The 18,543-nt window shown below is 36.4% G+C and overlaps 1 protein-coding gene across 2 annotated transcripts in view; it reads right to left on the bottom strand.

Annotated features, from left to right (window-relative positions):
* The window catches only part of BARD1 (BRCA1 associated RING domain 1), a 134,353-nt gene that overhangs the window by 16,394 nt on the left and 99,416 nt on the right, over positions 1-18,543 (bottom strand). For both annotated transcript variants that reach the window (XM_072617501.1, XM_072617502.1), the window contains 2 exons: positions 14,393-14,528; positions 13,098-13,190 (listed from right to left, as the gene is read on the bottom strand). In XM_072617501.1, the coding sequence (XP_072473602.1) occupies positions 13,098-13,190; positions 14,393-14,528 (229 nt within the window). The remainder of the gene's footprint in view (positions 1-13,097; positions 13,191-14,392; positions 14,529-18,543) is intronic.

The following is an 18,543-nucleotide window of genomic DNA, read 5'->3' on the forward strand; positions in this document are numbered from 1 at the left end:
GGGACTGAAGTGAGGGAGGGCTGTGCAAAGTCACCAGTTTGACTTTCTCCTCCGGAGCCATCTGGGTCCAGTGGCCACATATAGATCAGGACAACTGTAGATGGCCCCCCTTGAGACAAGTAATTTCTCTTCAGATCTCAGTTTTCTAGTCTAGGAAATGGAAGTAACACAATAGTCTACATCTGCAGTCATCATACACGTCCAGTGGAGGAGAGATGGAGGTACACTTTCTCATCTCTTTTTATTGGGGGGGGGGGGGGGGGGGGGGGGAGTAGAAGGGAAGATAGAGTGGTCAGTAATTATACAGTGTTTAGCCCTGAGAGTTTCTGTTCTCTTCATTTACACTGCAGTTACTGTGCACACTATTTTCCTGTTCTGCTTACCTCTTTTTAAGTCCTCCCATGCCCCTCTAAATGCTTTGTATTCATCATTTCTTACAGCACACCAATTATTTCATTATATTCCTGTACCACTATCTGCTTAGTCCTTTGTCAACTGATGAGTCTTGTACTTTGCCTTCAGTTTTTGCTATGATGTTGCTATGAACACTTTGGTGATCATGAGAATAAACTTCCTATTTCTGATCTCCTTAGAGCACATGCTAAGAAGTGGAATTTCTGGGTCTAAATATATGAATATTATAGTCATTTTCTTAGCATAATTCCAAATGCTTTGGACAAGAGTTTAACCAATTCATAGCTCCACCAACAATATTATTAGTGTACCTATCTTTCAACATCTCCTCCAACACTGACTACAAGTACATTATGTCATCTTTGCCAATTAGATGGGAGAAAAGTTTTGAAAACTCAGGAATGTTTTGAATTACAATTTCTCTTAAATAATAATTACTTGGGGAAATTTTTATATTTATGGTTGGTAACTCTTTTTTGAGAATTGTTGGTAGAAATTCTTTAGCCAATTATGCAATGGGGAATGTTTCTTGTTCTTGTATATTTGTGTTAGTATCTTGTATAATTTTGTATATCACACCTTTATCATATATCTGATACAAAGATTTTCCCTTAATCAATTGCTTTCCTTCTTATCCAAGTTGCATGGATACTTAGTGTAAAAGTTTCCTATTTTATATATTTAAAAAATCTTAACATCTCAAAATACATTTCATATAATCAAAAATGTATCTATTTTATCCTTTACAATTGATTCTGCTCTTTGTATGGTTAAGAACTCTCCAAGTAAGAAGAGCTTAAGGTAGGAAAAGAAAGACAGAAATATATAGAATTTGGCAGTATGTAGAAATGTACAATATATTACACAAAGAGGATAGAATGAAATCTCTGCTCTTTGTACCCAAACAAAAACTTTATAGTTAACCTCTAAACTGAAAAATTGGAAGAAAAGCAAAAAAACAGCTATTTTTGCCAAATGTAAGAGTACCAGATAGATTGGAATTTTTTATAAATTCCCCCAAATTATCTATCACAAGGCCAAGCTGGTTATCTGAAAAGTGGCAGTAATGAAACAGTAGCAGTTTCAAATCATAAAAGCTGGGGGCAGAATTGGCAGAATAGAACATCTGAAATATATATCATTCCCCTCCAAAATTCAATTTCCTAATCAAACCATATTTGGAATGCTTGTAGGCATTGCTATCATGGAAGCCAAAAGAATTTAAATATATAATATAGTATTATGTATTTTTCACTACTGGTCCAACCTCCTTCAAAATGAATGAAGAATGGTCCCTGGCACATGGAAACACCAAATTTTGCCACAATCAAATTACATTTCATTTTGTAGCCAGAAGTTTTGTGATGACATCACTCAGTTTTAAAAAAGAAAAAAAAACAAGCAAGGAAATGCCAGGGATGATAGAAAATTAGCCATTAACAAATGTGACAATTTTATAATTTTAAACAATTGTGGGAGGGTGGGGATGGGGGTAAAAGGATAAAGAAATCAGTCAAGTGTCACAAAATTCCATAGTTGAAAGTAAAGGAAAATCAAAATAATGACTGAAAATATAAAATGAAAGCTAATGGTCCATCAATAATATCTTTACTTGTATCTAGGCTTTATAAACCACAGAAAATGGTTAAAATAATATTGTCATAGGCCATTAGGTTTTATGATTGCATGTAAACCCCATTCAATGTTTATGTACTCTTCCTTCACTTTTTAAGCCAAAATTCTAATTACTAATCCATGTGTATTGAAAACCTCTTTCCGTACACAATAGGATACATTTAATATAGTCAGCTTATTGCATATTGATAAGCAAACCAAATACTACCATGAAGCAAGCTGCCAAATTCTATCATAGATATTATTAATTATAAAGTCCAGCTAAACACAGCTTACTAATATTAATAAGTGACTCAAAAGCTCATTAAATTTATCCCACATTAATGTTTAGAAAAGATTGTTTTTGAAGGAGTACCTTTAAGAAATAGATGCATACATTCATTTAGGATTAAACTCAGATTCATGTCTGAAATCAAGGAAAAGTAAAATGAAATTTACACACTCCATTTCTACTGAGCCTTCTACTTTAGGAGTTAATAGCCACTGCTTTAATTAGGATCATTACTGTATGAAAATGTGTTTGGCCAGTCTAACTGGTATGAAAGATCAGGTGCAAAAAACTGATGAAATGCAAAGAAATGACCCTCATTTAGGCAGAAGTCTTATACAATTAACCTTCTGAATAATAAGATAATGAATGAATTTATTAATTGTTCTTTGCACTGAAACCAACAACCCAAGTTTAGGCTTTTTTTTCATCTTCCTCACATTGACACACAATTCATCTATTAAAGATATGTTCAAAAAATTGTCACATATATTTGTGTTTTTGTTCACAACAAGATTTGGCTTATGTATCAATAAGCATTATGGGAGCTTGGCAAAATGAATGCCATCAAAGAGCTCTGGGTTCAAATCTCACCTCTGGCACCTACCAGCTATGTGACCCTGACCAAGTGACCTAATTAGCCTCTTTTAAACATATGTTCAAGTCTCCAAGGTTATAAAGTGCAGACAAGTTAACAAAGGGAACGCCCTGATGATTGTTTAATCTGTATCCTATGGAGTCCGGTCCCTGCCCCCAACTTTGGAGTCTAGAACTCTCTAAAAATAAGTGAACTGTCAATGCAGGTGATTTCTAAGCAAGTTCTCTGTGTCAATGAAATCTCAGGTACAGATTAACTTATATTATTTGTGTATTGTAATATTATTATATTATTATATTTGTAAAACATTTGCATATTTTATCTAGACTACTTCCCCTACTGTTATGCAACTTCTAATCTCTGAGTGTTGCCTGGATGTACTGAAAGGTTTTGAGCAGGCACAGATCATGAGGATCATAGCCAGGATATTTTAGAGACTCAGGGAAAGCTAACCCTTCATCTACTACACCATCCAGCTTCTGGGTGCCACGGGTACACATGTGACTTGGGGATTTGAGGAGCAGAGTCTCCTCATACCATGAGGGGACAGGGCCGGATGAGCTCCCAGTGCCCTTTCAGTGCGATCTTCTGGTCCAATTAGTCATCCACACTGATTTGCAGGGTGAGCATCAAGACCCTAAAGCTGCCTAGTCACGCTGTGGTTTAGGGAACAACTTTTGTTTTCGTCTTTTCAGACAATTTAACAAAATCTGGTTAAAATTAGAATCATGCTCTTTTAAAAAATGTCACAGCGTTCTCACATTCCAATTTAAGAATAAAACATTGCAGGAAAGGTATAAACTTGTCAACTTGGATCTGAGGTGGTCTGTAAAGTATGTAATGTTTCTTCCTCACACATCTTAGCAGTTTAAATACCCCCATCCTTGCTCTATTCCATACAAATCCATACTTCCTACAAAAAAAAAAGAGCAGATTTATGTTATGCTGACTCTGATGTGAAAATGCTAAATGCTACCTTTATCTCAACTTCTTATTAGGTTACCTAACCTCGAACCTCAGAAAATGTTGGATTAGATGGCCTCTGATATTCCTTCCAGCTCTAAACCCATGATCCAACAATCTGATAAAAAAGCAAATGATGTGAATGAGTTCTCTAGTTCCAATAAAGAAATGAAGAACTGGATTAGAAATAAAGAGAAAGGGAGGAAGGAAGAGATTAGATAATAATAAACAACCTTTATGTAGCACCTTAAAATTTGCAAAGTGTTTTTACACACCTCAAAACCGGAGTCTCTCAGTAGTGCTGCGAAGTGTTATTATTAACCTATTTTACAAGTAAGGAAACTAAGGAAACAGGCTAGTTAAGACATTTGCCCAAGAACACAAGAGCAGTTAGGGGTCGGAGACGGTCTTTGATTTGGGGGTTTTCCTTTTTATGTCCGCTCCCTCTAGAGTTATCGGAAAGCACAAGAGTTTCATGACAGAGAAATGGGTTAATAATGCTAGAATCATTTTATCAACGACAGACTTGCATCTATGTGGAACGCTATAATTGTAGTCCTAGCATAACACAAGAGAATAAGAAAGACGATCTTTTTAACTTTAATTCTGGCCTGTGATCCTATGGAGCAACTGTAGCTTCCTATTTTTGTGGGAGTTACAGGCTAGAAGGAATCAAATGAATTCACTCCAAGTCAATCTTACAGACCAGTAGTTGCTCCAAACTGATGACTGGCAGTACTGATCTCTAGAGTGCTCTATCATAAATGTGGGCTCTGGCACACTGATGGTTGGAGGTTCTCCCAACTCATCTCTCTTTTTCTGTAGACTAATGATGGGAAAATGGGATGGCTGCCACTATAGTGGTGAGTTTTAAAATAATACTACTTATACAGCACAGCACTGCAAAGAATGCAAAGCACTTTATTTTATCTCATTTTATCCTTATATTATCTCATTTAATCCTTACAACAAGATACTATTAATATGTTCATGCTATATATAAATGAGAGAGCAGAGCCTGACAGGTTAATTAACCTGTCCAGAGTAACATAACTAGTCAGTGTTTAAGGAGGGATATGAACCCAAGTTCAGTGCTCTATCCACACTGAGGCAACTAGCTATTTTATAGAAACAGAAATAATTGATCTTGTTCTGGTAAACAACATGATTCAAAAACAAATCACAACTGCTGAACAGATGAAAAGGCAAGTCATGAATCATCAGTAACCAACCACTTGCTTATTTAGTTACATGCATGCACATAAATGTTGGGGTTTTTTTTGGTCCTGACTTCTAATTTCATCCATGAAAGGAACTTTTACATGTAGAAATTCCCTCCCAGCTCCAGTACAGAAAAACACAGCTAGTCTATAACTTACAGACTTCAGAGAGTTTCATCAGGCACTGAGAGTTTGGGTGACTTGACATAGGTAACATTTCAGAGGCATCACCTGAACTCAAGGCTCACTTATAAAACGTAATGGAAACATACAAACACATGTTGACTGATACATTGAGGTAAGTATGCCATATTTTTCTACTTTAAGGGATCCCTGGTTTCCTATAGGATGCCCTTCTGATCAGACCAACTGTCATTCCTGAAATGACTTTGCATGTACATTGTATTTGGGAGAGCCAGTCCCAAAGTCAAGAAGGCTTGCTCTTAAAATAAAAAGCCTAGGCAATTTACCTGATCTCTCATTACTCTATGCAACTCTCTAAGATTTGTGCTGACCTGCAGTGGTAGGAAGAATTTCCTCACCTGGTAATGTCTTACATTAATGAAAATCAAAGTCCAGCACCCATCCCTATACACCTTATTTACTCTTCTGTGTGCATGTTGCATCCTTCCCAGGAGGGCATAAGTTCCTTAAAGCACTGTTTCACTTTTGTCTTTTTATTTCTAGTGCCTTGCACATAATAGGGGCTTAACAAATGTTTGCTGTTATCCTGACAAAAAATAAAAAGGATCACTGCTCTGCATTTAGGAATTTTGAATACGGTGCCTAATAAATTGTCACCTTAACCTACTTGGACAATATTCTATAGACATCAAAAAGGGGTTGAAACAATTTTCAAGTCCACAATCTAAGGCAAAATATTTTAAAACATCACTGGAGGTTTTATTTGGCTCCAATGGAATTTTACTTGGTATTGTTTAAAAAAGCAAACAAAAATCCTATATATGTCAACTCCAGTGAATTTTCTACCAAAGAGGAGTTCCATCAATTTTCAAGTCAATAACCTAAGATCAAATATTTTAAAATAAAACGACATCACTGGAAGTTTTATTTGATTCCAAAGGAAATCTTTTATTTAAAAAGTAAACAAAAATAATGTCAACTCCAGGGAATTTTCAATATAAGCACTTTCTCTTAGAATCTATTTAGTCTCACTGAAGGGTCTTATTCAAGAAAAATGAATACTGGAATACCTCTCTATGTCTAAGTCAATTTAGGGGCTCTTTAATAGCCATCTATTATATTAGGTTTTCCCAGACATAAGAGCTATTTTTTAATAAGTCATAAATCTTTCTAATTAATTTTGAAGGCCTCCTTATCTACTGGCTTATAGCAACCAAATGTCTCCATCCTTAAAAAAAATTTTTCACTTTCCCTTTTCCCTTCAAACTATCTCTCTCCCCCTTTCGAAATCAAACTCTTAGTTCATCTAGAAGGAAGTTCAAAACGAAATACAAAGAGAATAACTGGATAACTTTACGAATAGCATTGTCTAATTCATTAAATACATATATACACATATATATACAAATAATTTTCTTTTAAGGCAAGCTATATATAATAGAGGTCATGATTTCACATATAATTCCCTTTTTCTGTTCTACTTCATATGTTATATTAGTGTTGGTTGAATTTAGAATAAAAAAAATTAAGAAAAACCTTTTTTTTAAAGGAAGACCTATTTAAACTGGTTGATTTAACTTTCTCAACTTCTACTCCCTTATAATTTGGCTTCTCTCTTATTCTGGAAAAAGTCTACCTTTGACTTGTCTAGTGGTTCAGGTTCAGCACAAAATGACATACTCAGAGATCATCTAGTAGTATGGAATGAATATTCACAAGGTTACAACACTGGTACACTTGGGAGCAGTTTTATTGCCTTCTTATTTTCCATGGTGCAGTCAGGTCAAAAAGTATGTGCTAACAGATATAACCCATATCAAATTGCTTACCATCTTAGGGAAGGGGAAGCAGGGAGGAGGGAGGGAGAAAACTTAGAACTCAAAATTTTTTTAAAAAATGAACTTAAAAATTGTCTTTACATGTAATTAGAAAAAATAAAATACTATATACTTCATCCCCTGGACTAATTAAGTTTGCAAGATGGTTTCATTAGCTTTTAAATAAAAACTAGCTTACAATGCATGGCTAAACTTTGCTGTGATCTCCTTCCATTCTATCACAGCTGTTGCCTCTGAGGTCACCACTGATGTATTTGTTGCTAAATCCAATGGCTTTTTTCTCAGTCCTCATCCTCCCTGACTTCTCTGTAGCTTTGGGGGTCTGTTGACCACCCATTCCTTCTAGACTCCATCTAGTGATGTCAAATTCAAATAAGAAACTGGGGCCACTAAATTGAACATAAGGATCCCTGTGGGTGGTATAACTTGAAAAATCAAATATTAGCATTCTCTCTATTCTTCTGTATTTTTATTTATTTTGATAAATATTTTAGTCCGGTTCCAGAACCTGGTTGCGGCAGGCATGTATGACACTTCTGTTCTAGATACTCTCTCCTCTGCTGTGTTTTTATGACACTTCTCCCATAATTCTCTTTCTACCTGTTCATTCTCAATCTACGCTGAAGGAACATCATTCCTGCATCATCCACTAATAAGTGGCAGTCTAATCCAGAGAGCTGTCGTGGTCTCTTTTTCCCTCTTATTCTATACTGTTTCGTCTCTTCAGGTACCATGCATTCAGCTACCATGCCCAGGCAGACTACTCCAAAATCTATAAATCCAGCCTACATCTCTCTTCAGAATTCTAATAGCTCTGTAAAACTAAGTGCTTCCTAGACATCTTCCTGTGATGTTACAGAGGCATTAAACTCAACATGGATAAAGCTGAACTCATCATTATTACTTATGACCCTATCTCTCTTACTTTCTTATTTCCATTGGGATTGTCATCACCTTTCTGAATCACCCAGGTTCACAACCTACAAGTCAACCTTGCATCTTCACTCACATTCACTCCACCCCACCTAGTCAGCTGCCAAGTCTTAGCAATTCCAGCTGTCCAATAACCTTCACTCATATTACAATCATTGGAAGTTTAGTCTCTCATTGCATTATACTTGGCCTCCTAATTAGAGATGCAGTTCCTGATCTCTTCTCCAGGACTGAGATTTATTTATTGAACACAATGTTCAAGCTCATCATATTATTCTTTTAGTTACAACATTGTACTCATTTGGTGTAATGTTTTCCTGGTTCCATTTGTTTCATTCTGTATCAGTTAATTGTGCACCACACATACCACATTTGTCTGAATTCTAGGTATAAGCCATTATCAAGAGTATAGTATTGTACTGCATTCATATACCAGAATTTATTTAACCATTTCCCAATCAAAGAGAATCTGTTTTCCTTTGCCACCACAAAAAGTAATCCTATGAAGATCCTGGTAAACATGAGATCTTTAACTTCCTCAGGATACAAGAAGAGGGGTGGAGTCAAAGAGTTTAGTCACTTTTTTCTAGTAATTCCAAATGTTTACTAGGAGAGTTCAACCAAGTCATGATTCCAGCCACAGTCTATTCTTCAGTAGCTTTTCTAACACTGACTTATTTCCGCCTTTGATTATATTTATTCTGTGTATAGAGCAACTTGTAGAGTTGCTTAAATTTATATTTCTCTTATCTAGTAACCAAATCTGGGTTCAAAAAAACAAACCAGACAAATAAAGGACCACTGAGCCAAAGCTAGCTGATGGGTCATAAAAACAGGATGTTAGGATTCTAATCGACTCTAGGCTTAGTATATGTGTCACAAAGCAGCTAATGCCAATTGAAACTGCAATAATACAAGGGTAGCGTACAAGGAAGGGCTATAATCCCACCACACTCTGCTCTGGTGAGGCCTTATCTGGAATACCGAGTTTTCATTTTTGGCAGTATCTTTTTCAAAGAACAAAGAAGAATATGTCTAAGACAGTAGTTAGAATGGAGTCGAAGACTAGGATGTGTCCATCTGAAATACAGACTACCAAAGTAAAGACAACTAAAATCTTTTATCCAGGGAATGGAATTGCAATTTGGGTCACTGTGCAGCACCAAGGTACAGTAGTGCCCAAAAGGAGCAGAGAGGGGCTGGGATAAATACATTTCAACAGGGACGGAGTCTCAAGGGAGGCCTCTACATAAGTTATTTTGCATAACAACTGGGCGCTGGGCTAGGGAGGTGGTAATATCTCTTCCCCTTTCTATCACAATCGCCCTCAGGCAATTCATAGCTCTGGGATCAGGCAAGGTTGGCTAAAGTCAGCTGCATTCAACAGATTTCTAAAAGAAAAGGAAGACTACAGGTAAGACAAGACAGAGAGATATCACAGCTCTCATTAAATATTTTAAAGACTGCCATGAAGAAGAGAAAAATGCTTTGTTCAGCTTTGACCCAGTTGGGAACAGATCCAGAGTAACAGAAGGAAAATTTTTGCAATAATTATTGCTATTTAGAAACATAATAAGATGCCTCAGGAGGTGGTAATTCCCTGCACCTACAGAGCCCCAGTCAAGGTGAGCAGATGACTATTGATCAGAGAAATTGTACAAGAGATTCATGAATGAGGAATGGGCCAAAATTGAGAACTTCTGAGATCAAAAAGTTTCTGGTACAGTTACAGATAGCAATCCACGTATGATTTTCTAGTGATAACTTTTTTCCATCAAGGCCAAATGGACTTCAGTCTGGAAATATATGAAGGTATATATGCAAATAAGAGAAGGTAGTGAAAAGATACAGACATGGTGAAACACTTTTCTGAGACAAATGTTCCACCAGCATGAGTCCAATTATTTGTTATAACAATCCTTAACTTGTAATGACTCTGAAGAAGACTAATAACGGGGACTGGTGGGAACAGATGGAGCAGCGTTGTTAATTATAGCCACTTAGCTGCATCAGGCCCCATGAGTTATCACTGAAGTCTCCCAACAGGGGAGACAAGTAGTTGCATTTAAAAAGTATATGCACATCAAGAGTTGAGCATGTGTACAAATAAGTATTTCACAAACAAGTCAAATAAAACTCCAACTGAGAGCTTGGGGAAAAAAAGTCATTTTACTATGAAACTTTCCAAAAAAAAAAAGACATAGGATAAATAATCCATTTCAGGTTGAGTCTAAGCCACTGACAAAGTACACCTTGAAATAATGTGGTGTTGTTTTGTTTTTTTTGTTGTTGCCAATAAAGCCTAAGAATCTCTTAATTTTTTTTGTTATTTTGGAGGGGGGAAGGCAGGGCAAGGCAAATTGGGGTTAAGTGACTTGCCCAAGGTCACACTGCTAGTGAATGTGTCAAGTGTCTGAGCCTGTATTTGAACTCAGGTCTTCCTAACTCCAGGGCCAGTGCTCTGCTCACTGTGCCACCTAGCTACCCCACGAAGAATCTCTTTAAATAAAAGGTTGGAATCAAAGACTTACATCCTGGCCCAACCTATTTTACCCACACTTTAGCTTCCCTAATAGTTTGGGGGGAAAGGACTCCCATGCTGTTGAGAACAGAACTGCATGTGCATGACACAGATTGGTTAAATGCTTCCCAGGCCCATGACATCTAAGCAGCCATCCTTCTCGTGAACTTCCTAGCCACTTTGCCATTGTGAATGTAGTCTCTGATTCCTTCACCCTGACCCTGCCTCAATTTTCCAGTGCTAGAAGCATAATCAAATCAATACTGCCACTGTGGTTGGGTTGATGGCAACACCCTATGATTATCAGGTTTTGGGGACCTTGGACGAATCACCTCATTATCCTTCTCCAAAAATCTACCTCTCTTCTGAATTTCCCTATTATTAACAAGAACACTATCATCCTCCAGCCACCAAACAACTAGTATTGCAAATACCAAGTGCTGGACATAGGGTCAGAATTTCTGAGTTCAAATCCTGCCTCAGGCATTTATTAGCTGTATAATCAAAAGCAAGTCACCTCATCTTTTTCCTCCCATCTGTAAAATGGAAATAATAGAAAGTGCTCTTCTCTCCTCACTTCCTCTTCTCCTAATCCCTACCTTCTTTCAAATTTCAGCTTAAATGTTACCTTGACAGGCCTTTCCTGATCCACGCCTATCCCCCACCCCACCAGGTGCTAGCATCTTTCCTTCCACCTACTCTGTGGGTAGCTGTATGTACATGCTGTCTCCCCACGAAAATGTTAAGGTCCTTATGGGCAGGGTTGCTTTTGTTTCTTCTTTGTATACCTTCTGTCTGGTATGGTGCCTAGGTCACTTGACTAATAGAGGTCCAGAGAAAGGAAAAGGTTTGTCTAAGGTGATACAGGAAGAAAGTGGCAAAGTAGAAATGTGAACTCAAGTTTCCTGACCCAGCGCTCTATCAAGCACAATAATAAATCAGTAAAGCAACTAGAGGCACCACTGGGCAGGGAGTACTGGGGCTGGAGGGGGGAAGACAAGAGCTCAAATTTGAACTCAAGACATTTTTACTAGAAGTGCAGTCATGCACATGTGAAACTTTGCCTCAGTTTCCCCATCTCTAAAATGGGGATAAAAAGAGCAGCTGACCTCATTTCCCCCACAGCTGCTGTGAGGATCAAATGAGAAAATATTTTGCAAAGGGCTTAAGTGCCTGTCACATAATAGGTGCTAAGTAACCACACATTATTGTTGTTGTTATTTCACTGGCAGACTAGGTAAAAAGAGATCCTTAGCTATCTTTAAAACATATTTTAGGTTTTATGATGCTAAATAGTATACTTAGTAATAATAGTCATTGCTTTGAGAGGTGGCATAGTACAGTAGACAGAGGCAGGCTAGGAGGCAGAAAAACTTGGCTTGAAACCTGGGTTCAAATCCTGCCTCTGACACTTACTGACTGTCCTCATTAGTTCCCCAGGAAAGTCTCTAGGACTCTTAAATCATAAATATCAAACATCCCATTTGTAGAGGGAATTTTTATACTGAGAGTTCCATATACCAATGAAATCACAAGTTTGGATCAAAATGTGTGTCGAAATACACACACAAACTACATACATATATACATACATACACACACACACACACACACACACACACACACACAATATATATCCTTTAAAACCCTACTAGATATGATCATTTGGATTATCTTTTGGATAGAAAATTAAGTCTTTATCCACGTGCTTGGTTGTTGAGTTCCAATGTTAAGACACTAGCTTACCTATCTTATTTGAAATGAAACAATTCAATCAATCTATCAGGTGGTCAGCTTTTATCAAGTGCTCAAATGTATACTGTGCTAAGCCTTGGGCATTCAAAGAAAGACAAAAGCAATACCTACCCTCAAGGAGATGACATTTTAATAAGGGACTCATCACAAAAATAAATCTAAGTAATCTTTACTTATTTTTTTAGTCTACTTGTTGTTCAGTCATTTTTCAGTCACATATGACTCTCTGTGACACCATTTGGAATTTTCTAGGCAAAGTTAATAGAGTGGTTTGCCATTTCCTTCCCTAGCTCACTTTTCAGATGAGGAAACTGAGGCAAATACAGTGAAGTACACATATAGGGTAGGCAGGAGATAGCACCTCCAAGAAGAACACATTCTTGCAGAAAGGAGAAATTGAGCTAAGTCTTGAAAGAAGAAAGGAACTCTTAAGTGGTGGTGGCAAAGTGAGAGGGCATTCCAGGAAGGTAGGACAGCCAGGTTCAAGGTATAGAGACAGGAAAAGTAATATTATGTGTAAGGAACAGCATACAGAAGTTGCCAAAATGAATGGCAGAGACAGTAAAACTGAACTTTGAAGGAGGAAGAGATCCCTGGACTATATTAGGACACACACTGCCCTCTGCCTAAATAACAGTGTTTGGAAATTTATAAGAAATCCCCCTAAGTAGCAACCCTAGGTATGAAAAATCAACTAGCTCCCTCAAAAGTAGTTACCTAACATGCCGCAGACTGTGTATCTCTTGTGGAAAGTTAAATACAAGTCTACTATAGTTCGGTGCGTAATTCCACCAGAGGTAATACTTACAATCAAATTTTAGGATCCAGCATCCACTGATGATACCGAGAATACATTTCATGGTTCTTTGGACTGTATCACCAGGAACAATGATGTGAGTGACTAGAATAGAAAAGAAACAGGAAGAGAAAAATAAATACAATCCAAAATAAACGACTTACCAAGAAGTAAGCTCATTATCCCCTCTCATTCCACATTCTATAAAGCAGTGTTTGGACATGCACCAAAACCAACATTTTTAACTTTTAAGCATAAGGTAGTTTATTCTCTTTTTGTACTCATGGGACATGTCAACATCATTCTTTTCCTTTCCTTTCTTTAAAATGATAAATGTTAGGGCCTCTGCAGAGGAGCAGTATGACATAGAAGGCCAGTCTCAAAAATCAAGGAGGCCTGGGTTCAAATCCTCCAAGCCATGTAATTCCCAAGGCAAGCCATTTAATTTCTTCATGCACCAAGAAACTTTCTAAGATTAAAAACTGCAAATTAGTTGTTGATCTGCCTTGGTAAGGAGAGTGTCTATGCCCCGAGTTCCTCATTCTAATCAAATATCAGGTTTATAATAAAACACACAAAATGATATACAAAAGTATATTATTTTGCCAACAGTAAATCCAGTTTTCTTTGAGTTAAATATAAACTAAATCCCATAAAGCTCTGAAGCTTTGAACTCTATCAGAAGTATAAGGATTTCATCGTTATTAAAGTGGAATATGAGAAAAAGTCTGTTGTAGGGAAGAGGTATAGCCATAGAGCCTCCCATGTACAAGCTAGGTAACTATCATGTATATTACTTAACTCCTCAGTGCCTATGATCTACGAAGACTACCAAGGTTACAGAATAATTATGGCTTTCTATGAACGTGGAGTTTCCATGCTAAGTCTTCAGAACAGTCAAATCATAGGTATAGACTAAAGGCAGCTAGGTGGTACGTGGATAGAGTGCTAGGCCTGGAGTCAGGAAGGCTCATCTTCCTGAATATACAACTGGCCTCAGATACTTATTAGCCATGTGATCCTGGGCAAGTCCCTTAACCTCTGTTTGCCTCAGTTTCCTCACCTGTAAAATGAGCTGGACAAGGAAACAGCAAACCACTCCAGTATCTTTGCTGAGAAAACCCCAAATAGGATCATGATAAGTAGGACATGACTAAAAAATGACTAAACAACAGACTAAAAATAAAAACAAGGAAAGAGTGATCAGATTTATTCAAGACTCAAAATACACCTTCCCATTTCAATGGCACAGACTCATAGTAATTCTCCAGTATAAAGGGTCTTTCCAACTTAAGAAAAATACTTACCTGTGCTATTAAACTCAGTATACTTTTTAGCCTTAAGAACTTTTGCAAGCTCATTTAGCAACTGTTGCTGATATGAGGTGAGACCACTGCTGAGGAGTATGAGGGGGTCATTTCTTCGTTGACTAGGATTCACAGGCTGGGAAGGGAAAGCAGAAGAAATGCTAAGAAACAGTAGGATTTAATACTCAGAAAGAAAGCAGAAATTAGCTCCTTTTGACATGAAGCTTTCTCTTTAGTTAATCTACTTTCCATCCAAACTGACTTGTGCTATAATCCAAAATCCTCACTACTCAAGTTTATTTTAGATCAGTTCTCTTTTTTTGTCTATAACTCTACTTGACATTACTCTGTAGACTTTTGAGCATCCTGTTTTCTCTATACTGAAATGAGTTGTTTTTTTAGGACTCAACCCTCTCCAGTAACTTTACCTTGAGAAACATAGATCTACTAAGATTCATCAACTGTATCTTTCAATCCAAAGATTATCAATCCACCTTTAAATCTATACAATAAAACTTCAGCCACCCAGTGCCACCAAAAATCCCACAACTGCTCCAAACTCACAAGGAGGCAAAAGAAAACCTTTGGTGGAGAAGTAATGGCCTCTGAGCACCCAGAAATAAGTACTAAAACTCAAAGATTATACCTAACACTATAAATGGGCAGAAGGGAAGGAAAGACAATGAGTATTTATTAAGTGACTAGTATGTACCACTGCGCTAAGAAAAAGGACCACTGGTGAGAAATTTTAAGAAGTTTAATGCAAAGAGCACAGGATTTGGGAATCAAGACTCTTACTTCAGACCCAGATTGCTCTCCTTTCTTTAATGGGCCATGTGGCTTTGGCCGCCATTTGTTTTATAAACTACCTTATGCTTAAAGGTTAAAATGTTGGTTTTGGTGCATGTCCAAGTACAGCTTTATTGCTAGGAACCAACTGTATGGCTTTGAGTAAGATGCTTCACTTTTCTAATGTTTCGTTTCCACTTACTAATGCTCAGCTTCCTCACTGTATAAAGGAAGTAAAAAATATCATGAAGTTGAATGAAAACACATTTATTAAAGGCTAAGCATTGTACTAAGTTCTAGGGATAAAAATATAAACAATCATACTAGTTCTTGCCCTCAAGGAGTTTAACATTCTAATTGGGGATGGGTGATGGATACATCATGCTACTTTTCCAGGTGGTAGTAATGAACGCTCATGATCACTACACAATTATGAATGAACTCTTTTTGCCCTACTGCTCACAACACTGTAAGAAGACAGAGAGGTGTACAGGGTAAAGGGACCCAACAAAAAAGCCCTTAATAAAAACATTCTGGTGTTTAGCCATCCGGCATATCTAGAAAACCTAGCTATCTAAAATGATGAATTCCCTAAAGGTGTTACATAGCTAAGATTTTGCTGCAAAGGTCTCACAGCAGAGGTCTTGTAATACATCCCTTTTTAACATCATCCTTGTATACTAAAACATATCTGTGTTCAGATGGCTTTTCTACTTACTAGATTGTACACTCATGGGATCATATCTAACCTCAATTCAGTAAACCCTACAGCATCTGGCAAATATTAATACATCCTCTGAAGATGTGTAATAAAACATCTGACGATAATGATGTTCATTTTAAAAGACAAGAGGTTTAACATCCATCCGGGTGTTTTATAAAATAAATATTTCCACCAAAAATAGTCCTAAATGGAAAAGGATGCTTTCTCAATTTATGTAACTCATCTTTATCTAAATTAGTTCACTGCATGAAATGTAATATTGAAGAGACATCTAAATATAGCCTATACTAACATTTCTCCCAACCCCAGGAAACTGTTAAATTGGGTCAACCAATAAAATTTCCAGAAATATCTTCCTTTATTTCACTTGTCATAGTTATTTAATTTGAATTTGAAAAAAAATAACAGAAAATTGTAAGCTGGTAATAACTAGTCACTATATAGTAAGGTTATAGTGGAGTATAAAGCAAATGACAGTCAAAGCCACATGACCCATTAAAGAAAGGATGAAAGCAACCTGAATATATGCATATCTACAAGGAACCTAATCTGCAATGATGGTATGAACTGAATAATCAATCAATGAATCAGCATTTATTAAGCACCTGCTATATGCCAGGCACTGTAAGCCCTGGGGATACAAAAAGAGGCAAAAGGTAGTTCCTACCCTCAAGAAACTCATTCTAACTGAATGAGAATAAGCACCTGGCATAATATTTCTTTGAATAAAGATGAAATTCATTTATTTGAAATTTAGAATACATTCAATTACATTAAATACAAATTATATTATAATTTTCCAAGTAAGAAGTTTAAAAAAAAATTTTGACCGCATAAGGGAGCATAAGCTCCTCATGAAGAGGGAAAGTTACAGAAAATAAAGTAAATGTAATACTAGTGACACAAATAGCAACTATATGTGCAATAGAAATAATAAGAGTAGATAGTTATGATTCAATAGTGCTAAAAGGTTTTCAAGATACTTTATGTACATGGTTTCATTTGGTCACAGATAAGGCTATACTTAACTAAGGGGTCTAAAGAAGAGAAGGGACTCTAAGAAAAAAGGAAAGGAGGGCATTCTAGAGGTGATGAACAGCCTAAGGCGAAGCACAGAGGTGGGAAATGTTATTTTAAATTATTGTTATTTTATGATTTGTTCTCATGGTTCTGCTCATTAAGCTACATCAGTTCATATATGTCTTCCCAGGTTTTTCTGAAATTATAACCTTTATCATTTCTTACAGCAAGATAGTATTTTATATATTATACATCAACACACATATAGCATGTTATACATCATAATTTGTTCAACTATTTTCCCAATTGATGAGAAGATGCCTTAAAATTCCAACTTTTTGTTACTATAAGAAGAACTAGTAATAAATATTTTTGCAGATATAAGTCCTTTTGCACATAAAAGTCCTTTTCTCTCTCATTTAAAAAAAAAAATCTTTTGCACGGCACAGGTATGAACTGATATCTCTATAGAAAAAGTAGACAGGTTAGTAAGTTTTGGGGCACATTTCCAAACAGATATCCAGAATGGCAGGAACAATGAACAATTAAAGTTAGGAATGGCTAAGAGTACCCTTGGCTTAGAAATGGGGAATAGATGGAGCTATCGTACTGGCATGCTTCAAGATGATAACATCAGGCCTTGCACAGTTAAATTAAAAGAAAATATACTTTCAAGGTAATAAAATACACCATGTATTCCCTCAGTCTATTTCTCTCTGAAGTGTTTCCTAAGTGGGAAAATGGTGAATGTCAAGTCTAGGTAATCAATATCTGGAGCCTAGAATCATACTATGTATCTCATAAGTGTTTAATATCATCATGGTGTAATTTGATTCACAATTAAGCATGTGTCAAGGAAAGTTAAAAGTATCACCATAAAGGCTTTTACTTCAGAACAATTTGAAGCAATTATTTCATTCCATAAATCATTATAATGGGATGGGACAAACTCTGGCTTGAGAGCAAAGCTCTTGAGGAAAGACTTGGAAGGAGACTGAATGGCTTAGAAAATAAAGGAGTAAACTTCCCAAAGAAATAGACTTCTTGAGAACTAGAACAGATGTCAAAATATAGCAATTATTCCACAAAATTGCAAGAAATTTAAAACAAAAACAAAAGATTAAAAAATTAAATAAAAAACAAGTTATCTGAAATAGAAAACTGACCTAGAAAACAAAACAAGGAGAGAGAGTGTAAACATGATCAGTTTCCAAATAACCTAATATAAAGAAGAAAAAAATTCCTGGGCACTATATTTATTCTTAATTTTTTGAAGTCATGTAAAACATATTTCCATATTAGCCATGTTGTAAAAAAAAAAAAAAAGAAAAAAAAGAAAAGAAAAAGCAATAAAAATAAAGTGAAAAAAAATTCTTTAACCTGCACTGTTCATCCTGGAGGTAGATAGCAGTTTTTATCATCACCTCTTTGAAACTGTTGTGGATCACAGTATGTTGATCAAAGTAGTTAAGTCTTTCACAGTTAATCACTGTTACAAAATTGTTGTTACTGTGTACAATGTTCTCCTGGTTCTGTTTTCTTCACTTTGTATCAGGTCATGGTGAAACCACCCCCCCTCATCATTTCCTATAGCCCAATCATAAAGCCCCAACTTGTT

The sequence above is a fragment of the Notamacropus eugenii genome, chromosome 6 (genome assembly GCF_028372415.1).
Source record: "Notamacropus eugenii isolate mMacEug1 chromosome 6, mMacEug1.pri_v2, whole genome shotgun sequence".
NCBI lineage: Eukaryota > Metazoa > Chordata > Mammalia > Diprotodontia > Macropodidae > Notamacropus > Notamacropus eugenii.